At 38.9% G+C, this 11,063-nt stretch overlaps 1 protein-coding gene across 3 annotated transcripts in view; it reads right to left on the bottom strand.

Annotated features, from left to right (window-relative positions):
* The window catches only part of TMEM168 (transmembrane protein 168), a 33,522-nt gene extending 22,752 nt beyond the window's left edge, over window positions 1–10,770 (bottom strand). The window contains exons 1-2 of one of the 3 annotated variants that reach the window (XM_040472208.1): window positions 10,353–10,770; window positions 3,951–5,207 (exon numbers count right to left, since the gene is read on the bottom strand). In XM_040472208.1, the coding sequence (XP_040328142.1) occupies window positions 3,951–5,078 (1,128 nt within the window). In that variant the 5' untranslated portion in view covers window positions 5,079–5,207; window positions 10,353–10,770. Of the gene's footprint in view, window positions 1–3,950; window positions 5,208–9,349; window positions 9,601–10,029; window positions 10,144–10,352 lie in introns of those variants that run through there. The other 2 variants (XM_040472205.1, XM_040472207.1) reach the window with 2 other exon arrangements.
* Window positions 10,771–11,063: the final 293 nt, after the last annotated feature.

Here is an 11,063-nt window from a genome sequence, read left to right as displayed (position 1 = left end):
TGTCTCTCTCTGTCCCAAAAATAAATAAACGTTGAAAAAAAAAATTTAAAAAAAAAAAATTCCAAATGCTCCTAGGTCATTATTCAATAAACCCCATCATCCTACATTTCCAACTGGTCCCTTTATTCTCTCAATATCTTTTTAACATTTTTACACTATCCACCACATCAGAACACTATTCAACTCTACATCTCATCAACTTATTTCAAGATCTCTTTAAATTTTACTTCTCAACAAGATCTTAGGAGAAAATCACTGTGCTAAAGGGAAGACTATCATCTTAGTCCAGGTGCTTATCTTTTGCTCCTAGCTACCCTTGATTTCAAGCTACCTCTACTTTCACTGATCCTATCTTTGGATGACCAATCTCCTCAAAAGGTTTCTTCCTTTTTTTTTTTTTTTTCCTGCTACACTGGGTCTGCCCCCACCCAATCAATGGAACTATTTTTTCAGTGGAAATCCACTAAAGGATATGAAAAAAATGGATTTATATTATATTGTTACAAAGCTATCAGTATCAATATCATTTAGGAATGTTAAACATAGGTTAATTTTTAAAAAATAATTAAAATCTAAAGAATTTGATATAGGACTTAAAATTTACTTGGATAAACAATGATGTTATGCCAAAAGCGGTCCTGGCCTTATAAAACTCAAATTTTTTGCCTTTCACTATATAATTTTCTGATGCTTTCATCAATCAAAAGGGTTAGAACTTCTATAAATCCAGTGGAGTGTTTCCTAAATTGTTTCACACAGAGGTTTATAGGTATGGTTGGGGGTACCTCTTAATGAAGGGTAGAGGCAAGATTTTCACAGTCAAATAAGTGTGGAAATGTTTCTCTTTCTTCTAACACTTTTTCTCTGAGTATACTCATTAACATCTCACAGAACAGTGGACAGAGCACAGTTTGGGAAATCTATATACAAAATACTAAATTAAAATTAAGTTTAAAAAATTTAATTGCATCAAGGACACAATGCCTACATCATAGGCAGCAGTGACCAAATAGTAACTAATTGGGGAATGCAGACAAAACTCAGGTAGATGCATGTTGCTCTTAAATAGCTAAATTAATACCTTGTTACTCAATGGGTATACTTTTGATCAGGAGTTTCTGCATCACCTTTAATTTTTTCAAGCTCTTTCCCAAAATCAATTTCAATCTTCAGAATTTTAACAACATCCCCACATGATTTCAATGCATGTTAAAGGCTGAGAAGCACTGGCCTACAACAGGAGTTGGCAAAGTTTCTGTAAAGAGCCAGAGAGTTAAAATTTTAGGTTTTATGAGCTATGAGGTCTGTATTGTAACTATTCAACTAGGCTGTTTATTATAATGATAAAAAGGTCTATAAAGAAGATATAGTAATTAAAGATGAATATAGATACCTTAGAACAGAATCCCAAAATACATAAAGAAATGACAGAAAATAAAGGATAAACCCACAGTTTGGCAATTATACCAAGGATTTTCAATATCCCTCTCTCAATACTGATGGAATCAGACAAAAAAATCAACAAAGATGTAGATATAGAAGAATAACAACCAACTTAACCTAGCTGGTATTTACAGAACCCTCTACCCAATAACAGCAGAACACTCATACTTTTCAAGTGAACATGGTGTTTTCTCCAGAATCAAACACATGCCAGGTCACAAAACAAGTCTTAACAAAAGACTAAAATCATACAAACTATGTTCTCCAATCACATGTAATTAAATTAGAAATTAATAACCAGGAAATGTGGGAAATCCCTCAGATATCGCCATATCAGACAACCAATTTTTAAATAACCCAAAGGTCAAAGAGTAAATTTTAAGGGAAATTAGAAAATACCTTGTGAGACAGCCTAGTACTAGTAGAAGGTCACACACATAGATCAATGGAACAAAAAAGAGAGCTCAAAAATAAAGCCTTACATTTATATTTCATTGATTTTGGTCAAAGGCACCAAGGCAATTCAACAGAGGAAAGGATAGTCTTTTCCTAGAATAATTAGAAAGCCCTATTAAAAAAAAAATTAGATCCTTACGTCATACCATAGACAAAAATTACTGCCAAATGGATCATGCACCTAAATATCAAAGCTAAAACAATACAATCACTAAAGAAAACTAATTTATAGAAGAAAATCTTTGTGACCTAGGGTTGAGCAAAGACTTCTTAGATAGAGTACTAAAAGCACAGTCCATAAAGAGAAAGCTGGTAAATTGTACTTCATAAAATTTAAAAGTTGTACTCTTCAAAATGTGTCATTAAGAAAAAAAGATAAGTCACACACTGGGAGAAAACATTTCCAAATCATATATTTCTAAAAAAGGACTTGTATGCAGAATATAAAAAGAACCCTTAAAACTCAATCATAAGAGAAATAACTCAATTTACAATGGGCAAAAGATTTGAATAGATACTTCAGCAACAAAGACAAGTGCATGACTAATACATTAAATGATGCTCAACATATTAGTCATTAGAGACATACAAATTAAAGCCACAAAGAGATACCACTCCACACCTAAATTGAGAAGCAGTCTCAAGTAATTCAACTTTAAAAAAGAGTAGAATGGAAGGAGAGAATATGGAAATTGATTCTCTCAAAATCATTTTTGCTGACATAGTCTTTGGAAAGCTTTTGCGTACTTCCAGTGGTACACATACCACTGATATAAGAAGACCACTGGTATAAGAAAACAAGAAAGGTACAGTGACTTACAAAATAATTGGTTAGCAGGATTTGATGATCTGGAAAGGTGTCAAGCATGAATGAGCCTGACTTCAAAACAAAAACAAAAACAAAAACAAAGTAGTTAGCGCTGGAAGGCTGGAAAAGGAGCTAACCTGGTAGAGGGTAGGGAAAGGAAGTAGAACTCTTTAGGAATTTCTGACATTATCCTCCATCATCATCATCACGATCATGGTTCTAATAGTCCCCTGCACTGGCAAATGAGGAAGATGGTCTCAGGCAACACCCACAATGTTTTTATCATTTAATTGACTTCCACACTGGCTCCCTGCCCTAGCCCACACTTGACAAAAAGGTACCATGCCCAGGCAAGTCTCTACATCTCCCTTTAAACACTCACATCCAAAAATCACTCTGTAGCAACTGCAGCGAAGAAGAAAATTGCACCAAGTACAGGTGACCTTCCTTTTTATCCTACATCCTAATCTGATGTACTCAAACTACAGCATTTCTCGCTGTAATAATCATTTACATGCCTGCCTCTTCCCTCTCCCATTAGACATTGTGACTTCTTTCAGACAGAGACCTTGAGATCTTCAGCAACCTGTAGAGTATCTGACATACACTGCAGTCAATAAATGTTCAAAGAATGGAAGACTAGGCTTGTTAATATTATAAACTCCAACCATGCAATTTGAGTATCCTTGTCTACAAAAGACCTTTTTATTTTTTTTTTTAACATCATGGGCAGCAAAAAAGAAACCCATTTTTTCTTTCTTAGGAATGTGATATAGCTAATCACCTTTTACTTAAATAGGAAATGGCTTTATACATATATTAAAAAAAAAAATGTGTTGTAGTAAAAAGAACAGGAGCTAGTTAACATGGTTAAGGCTAGTACCAGTGACTCTGGATAGTCTTCGATGGCTTTCAGTTTCTTCAGGCGTGAAATGAAAGGATTAAAGTGCAATCTCTAAGCACCCTTCAAATGTTAATTTTCTAAAGATCTTTATCAGTGTTTAAAAACAATTAGAAGGTAGGAGGCAGGTCACTTGCTGAGTATTCCTAACATCTTGGTACCTCTCTGCTAGAGAACAAACTAAATTATACTGTCTATTCATTCAGTACTTCAATTCCATGAACAAAAAGAGTCTCCTTTTGAAAAGGACATGACTTTTGAATTCTAATAATTTAGCTCTTGAAGCATTTAACCACACATCATAGGTACTGACATAATAAACCAAACTATATATACACTTACCTGCCAGGAAACTGCTCCTAAAATTGCTGTTGCAAGAAGACTAAAAAAAACTAACTGTTCTGAAATTAAGCAAAAGTGACGCATCCCTTTGGATGCCATGATTCTATCAAGGCTATTGTTATCCACCCTGTGGGTAAAATACACTTTATGGCAGTCATTTAACTTGGTATGGAATCCCCAAAGAGTTAAGAGAAAAATAATATGGCAAATCATCCAGAAAATTCCAAAAATGGAAAAGCCTGGTATTACAAAATACCAGAGGTGAGTGTCTCTAAGTTTAAATGCTGAAAGAATAAAAAAGGTAAGCTCAATCATTCCAATGAAAACAACTGAAAGTCTTCTGCATATTCTTCCACGGTACAAAAAGGGTTTCCACCTTTCAGTCACTGAAAGTCCGCTAAAATAGATGTCAAGGAAAGGGTCGGTTATCAGGCAGATAAAAAAACATGCAAAAGCAATTGGATTTTTGGGAGTTTCCAATGAGGAGAAAAACAACAAGACTGCAAAAATAACTAAGTTTGGAATAGCTAAGAAAGACTTCATTCTCAGGTCAATAATCAGCATGGCCAAAGCTACAACAAGTAAAATGACACTCAGAGACTTCTCCACCAACATAGTTGTGCTGGCAATAGCAAATCCAACAAGTTCCAGAAATTCAACTGTGGTTAGTAAAGTGGGTCGATGACGGACATACCCAGAAATTCTCTCCACCAAAGCACATAATATCCTTAATACTATGGAAGTTAGAAGCAAATATTTGGTTGATTCTTCTTTCACATCATTTTTAAAGGATGAATTGTCAAGAAAACATAGGAGGCCAAGCAAGAATCCAAACCAAAGATTGGAGAGACTTAAACTTGCCGCTTCCATTGAAAAATAATAATAGAGTATGCTGGCAATTCCAAGAACAAAAAGACCAAGAATAAAAATTACCAAAATTAAGGAATTTGCTGTTTTTTCCCATCTTACATAAAGACCTAGGCATATAGCAACCAGTAAGTTGATTCTGGCTAAATAGCCAAGATAACGCACTGAAGAATGCATATTCACTTCTCTGTTTACTTCTTCCAGTCTTGTCATTGCTAAATAGAGACAATGACTAAAGCAGTAACGCAGTGATTTACACATGTAATCTGGCAATTTGGGCTTTCTTCCCACGTTTCAAAAATTATCTGCTTATATTTCATCCAGCAAATCCAATGTATCCGTAACTCCTATTTCCACATTTCCTCTGGTGGAATTTTTGTTTATAGTGATCTAAAACGAAAAAAATATATATGTCAGTGTTAATTTTATATAATTCACCTTTTCTACCTATCTTCTTTGTAAAAAATAATAAATGAAATATACAGTTTCTTCTGAAACCCAGTTTTAAATTTGACTTGCATGTATCTTAATGGTAACTGTCTCTGGTTTAAAAATTCACTTTATTCAAACCAAAATGGCAGTGCTTTCTACTTAACATATGCTAAGACTGTATGACTAAATCACCACCAATGAAACTGTTTTTCCAGAGACTAAGCCATTCTTGCTTCAATATTTGATTTTTCAACTACAGGCAAATATGAGATATTCAACCTGGCTTAGGTTGTAGCAGATGGATTTGGCACAATCACAAGCTACTCAGCAGCTAAAAAGAATGATGGACTTCATCCTCATCTTTTTTTTTTTTTCCATCCTCATCTTTAATTTGAAAAGCACTAATACCCAATAATAGCAACCATTACTATCTGCCTAAAATCCTCTACATCTTTTTACAAGGCAGCTCTAACATGCTATAAAATCTTAGTCTTTACATTGTTTAACGAATATACTTATTAGAAGTAAAGTATTAAAATTAGTCCCTAAAGTTAATCTGTAATTTTCCCTGTAGTTTTGTCTCTACTAAATTACTTGGATTATCAAACCTCCTTTCTAAATCTAGATGCTATCTCTGTAGCAAACCAATTCCTGAACTTTCTAGTTAAAATTGTAAAGTTGGAATGCTAACCAATATTTATTGTAAATTAAACACCTTATGATTTTACTTTTAAAAAGTTAACAATTATTTGTTAAAGGACCCAGATAATTATTTCAATCTTTGAGTGCCCCCCAAAAGTTGCACTTAAAGCATGACAGTGGTCAAAAATGCTTTAACTATCTGCCAGATAACTGTTCAAATTTTCTAGTATACTGTTTCAAAAGAACTGATCCATTCAACAGTTCACGGTCACATTAAATATCCATGGAGAACTCAACTGGATAAAAATTCAAAAAAATGACTTGTTTGTGATCAGCTTATTTATACTTTCTTAATAGGACACTAAAAGACCTGACAGAAACATAAGATAACCTGGAATTAATGTTAATTATCCATTTGGCTAGAGAAGAATGTCAATGAGTGACAATCTTACAGTCTCTGGGATGTTCCAAGTACTATTACTAATTCCACTTCTTACTAATTCTACTTCATCAAGTATATTTTTTACAGATAATCCTATTTAAGTATTCTGATTTTCCTCAATTACATTTTCATCCAATCATTTCTTACTTATGATACCATACACACTAAAGAAAATGTCTTCCTCTGTTTGGAAGGACAAAACCTTATTTTGGTTTTACCTTTTTTCCCCTAAGCTTAAGACACTTAAAAAAATCTAGAATACATTGTATCTTTTTAACATCACTCCTGTATGTTATATAATCATTCAGTGACTATGTTGGCATGTATATCCTCAGTTGATGGTAGAGTCTGGGCTTAGACAACTGAACACTGCTGGAGAAAAAAAAACAAAAAATCACACACCAGGCTAAATGGATGCCACTCAAATCACTCTCCCATTCTCTGTGACTATCGTCCTCTCTTCTTCTAGTCAAATCTCTGACACCCATTTCTCACTGCATTCTCACTATATGACTGCCTCCGACAGGTGTCTGAAGAGAGCTTCCTTGGGTTTCCAACCCTACAAACCCATGTCTAACCTACATCTCCTGATACAAGAAAAGAAGGATGTCCCTTCCCTATATAAGGGTAAATCTTTCAGCCATATTAGATGTTTTTCCCTCTACCTCTTCCAGAACTTGTCTCCTCTCTCTCCAAACTCCCACTCTTATCCATTAGCACTTAAAAGAGCTTTGCAAATGTCTGAGTTTATTTGAGAGACAGCGAGAGTATATGTGCACAGGGGAGGGGCAGAGAGAGAATTCCAGGCAGACTCAGCCCTGTCAGCGCTGAGCCGGATGAAGGGGTAGAACCCATGAATTGTGAGATCATGACCTGAGCAGAAATCAAGAGTCGGATGCTTAACCCACTGAGCTACCCAGGGGCTCTGCAAAGCTCTTTTTAAAAATAACATTGGGGTGGGGGGCCTGGTTGGCTCAGTTAGTCCAGCGTCTGACTCTTGATTTCAGCTCGGTCATGATCTCATGGTTTGTTGGTTCGAGCCCCTCGTCGGCTATGTGCTGACAGCTCAGAGCCTGGAGCCTGCTTCGGATTCTGTGTCTCCTTCTCTCTCTGCCCCTCCCTCACCTGTACTCTGTCTCTCTCTCTCTCTCTCTCTCACAAATAAATAGAACATTAAAAAGTAATAATAATAATAATAATAATAATAATAATAATAATAATACCAGGGTGCCTGGGTGGCTTAGCCAGTTAAGTGCCCGACTCTTGAGTTCAGCTCAGGTCATGATCTCGGGTTCATGGGATAGAGCACCTCGTGGGACTCCATGCTGACAGTGCAGAGCCTGCTTGGGATTCTCTCTCCCTCTGTCGCTGCCCCTCCACCCTCCCAAAAATAAACTACTTAAAAAACAAATACCAAAAACCAGAAACAATAGAAACAATCCTCACTCATCCCCATCTTCTCTTCCAAGTTCAATCTTCTGTCCTCTTGACAGATGTTATTTGATTGCTGCACTTCTCCCACCACTAAACAATGGCTCCCACTATACAACAAATTGCTCTGCCAAATTCTAAAATGAGCGGTAAGCTCCTAAAAATCAATGCGTACTTTTCACTTATTATCCTGCACTTTTTTCAAACAACCTTTGACAATGCTGACTCCTCTCAATTTCTGAAACCTGTCGCCCTTTAGCTTTCAAAGAGTAAACTCCAGATTTTCTTCCTAACCCATTGATCTTTCCTTCTAGGTCTTCTTGCAGACTCTTCGTTCTCAATCCATCCTTTGGCTATTCAATCCCAAATTTAAGCTTTTCTCTCACTATATACTTTCTATAAGCAACCTCATCTATTTCCATGTTTCAATTATTCTCTCTCCCTAATTACACACATATATTAATCTATGTGATAGAAATAAAAGCACCAACTCTGTTTGCTCTTAGAGTAAAACCTAGAAAAAAAGGTAAACGTAAATTGTACCCATAAATCCATATTGTAGAATATACGCAACCACACTGCCAAAATCACCATGGCAGCATATTTTTAAATGGCTAGTTTACAAAGTCTTTCCATATTCTGACCTTCTTCAAAAGACGAGCTGGCTGAATCAGAGAGCAAAGCAACAAAGCATCACAATCTTTTCAACTTGTGTGCCATTAGTCAATTCAATGAGACCTTCCTTGACAGACAGATAAAAATGGAGCAGAGAAGAGTCAATTTGCATAGAGGAAGTTCACTAATAACTCCCAGAGTCTATTTTATAAAACCCACATACTACTCTAACCCTCCTCTCCTTCACCGCCGATATTTAATCCTTACCAAGTCTTATCCTTCTTCCTATACACATCTTAAATGTTTCTACTTCTTTCCATCCCCAAAGTCAAAATCCCAATTTTGGCCACCATTGTCTCATGCTTAAATATCTCCCTGTATCTACTCTTGCCTGCTCCAAGAAGCATCCCTTTTAAAACCAAAAATTTGTTAGGTCACTCTGTTATGTAAAACCTGCCAATGGCTTCCCATCATCTTAACCAATAAAGTCTACATTCCTTAAAATGCCTTATAATACTCGCCATATTGGATGTGAATAACTTTCCTGCCTCATCTCTTACCACTCTTCCTCTTGAACTTTGTATTCCAGCCACGCTGACCTTTCAGTTCTGTACTACACCACTGCTATTCCCTCTTCAAGTATACCCCTTTCCCTCCTCCTATCCCCAACCCAGTCCTCACACCTGGCTCACTCCTACTGTTCAGGTGTCACTTAAATCATTTTCTTACTGAGATCACCCCTGACCCATTCATATGATCCCTGCACTTCCTCTATAATAGCAGAACACTGATCATCATTTAATATCTGCATTCCCTATTAGATCACAAGGTCTCTGAAAGTTTGTTATTACTACTGTGTACCCGTGTCTAGCAGAAATTTGGAATCAAGTAGGTATTCAACAAATACCTGAGGAAATAAAGTCTAATACAGAAATAACTATAATAACAATGCTAGTTATTGGACACTTACTAATACACAAAGAGAATAAAGAAGTTGTCCAATATCCCACGGCTCATAAGCAGTAGAGCTAAGGGAGATTCCATAAATGTTTGGAATTACTCTATCCTTCGCTGAATTCACCCAAATTCCTCCAAACCAGTTAGTTCTCTTCCATGTCCTCCCTCTAGGGAATGGCTCACTAGAGTCAAAGCCACACTTTAACATTTGCATCAGCTTTGGACTCAGAAACTATTTCTGTCCCATCTAGGGGGAAGCTTCAAAAGCTAAAAGAACCATACTGAACAGCCAGGGGCGGGGAATTCCAGAGCTTTGCTTCTATGAATTCATGTTAACTCTTTGGGCCCATTAAATACGAGGAGAATGGCACCTTAAATATTAAATCTCTCAGTACTGGGGCAGCAACAGCAATTCTTCCAGAAAGAGCCCGCCTGTTCTCTACCACCCCTCTACTTTGGGAGAAGGCAACCACAACTGCGGACCCAGCTGACTGGTTAATCACGGAGAATACGGAAAGGCACACCCCACCTTCCATCCTCCGACCCCCACCGTCAACTACTCCCGGGGCAGTTAATGGCAATCCCGGCCCCAAGAGACCGGCTGGGCGGAGCTTGGGGCTCGAACTATGCAGAGCCCTGGGCGGTGTCTGTGCTCAGGTCTCGCCACCCCGCTGTTCACCCGGACCCCCCTACCTGACTCGGCCGCCGCCACCAATGCTCTCTCAACCCACGGAGTCGGCTCTGGGGCCAACACAGAAAAGGGAGGGTCCTTGGGGCTGAGCCTGAGACTCGGAGCGGGAAGGTGGCACGCCGGGAGCGGGGGGAGGGGGGCCGAGGGCCTGAGGCCACACGCACTAGTACAGGCCAGTCTCGATGGAAACTTTCTCCGTTACCGGCCTGGCCGCGGCCGCCATGTTCTTGCCGCCGAATCCGCGGCGGTACGGAACGCCGCCGGGGTCAAACCGGGCGGCGCGCTTCCTCCCTGAGGCCCGGCCCCCCTCCCCGCCCAAACCCACCGCGCCACAGCCGTCCCAGGTGCGTCCGGCCCTGCACTGGCGCACAGACACCACCTAGGGTGCTGCCCGAGTCCAGCGTCCTTCGCCTTCTGGGACTTGGAATCGGCCGCGAACCGGGAGTGGGAAGACCACAAAGGATCATGTAAACCGTGCTTATGAAGCCTCTAGGCCGCCGCCTCGGGCTGGACCGAAACTGGGGCCGGACGGGCGGGACGGCCACACGTGGGCCGTAAATACCGCAGGAGGCTTTGCTGTTCTTTAGTATTTGGCATAATGCATGGCTTTGTGTCTGCTGACCGGCAAAAGGCAAGCTCCTTAGGCTCGCCTTCAAAGCCCTTCTCGCCTTTCCTAATTAAGACTCCTTTTAAATCACCGCCAGGGTCTTTACGCCACCGACAACGCTGAGCTCCCCCCCCCACTCCCCCCATTCGTCCCCCTGTCCCTTACATGTTCACCAACCTCTCTTCCTTCACCAAACTCTCTTCCTAAAAGCCATTAAAACGCCCAGGCCTCTTACAGGCAGCGCTTTACAACAGCTGTGGACCCGACGGTTTGGGGATTTGGATCCTGGTTCCCCTTCTCTATGCGCAACCTCAGTTTCTCTGATTAAATAAATAAATAGTAACTAAACCTTCGTTGCAAAGGTGTTGTGAATGTACAGGGAAACAATATATTTTTTTCTGGCAGAAGGTAGGCCCTTAAAAAGTATGA

The sequence above is a fragment of the Herpailurus yagouaroundi genome, unplaced genomic scaffold, assembly GCF_014898765.1.
Source record: "Herpailurus yagouaroundi ecotype Mexico unplaced genomic scaffold, PumYag 100, whole genome shotgun sequence".
NCBI classification, from domain to species: Eukaryota; Metazoa; Chordata; class Mammalia; order Carnivora; family Felidae; genus Herpailurus; species Herpailurus yagouaroundi.
This window is presented reverse-complemented; position numbering and strand designations above follow the sequence as displayed.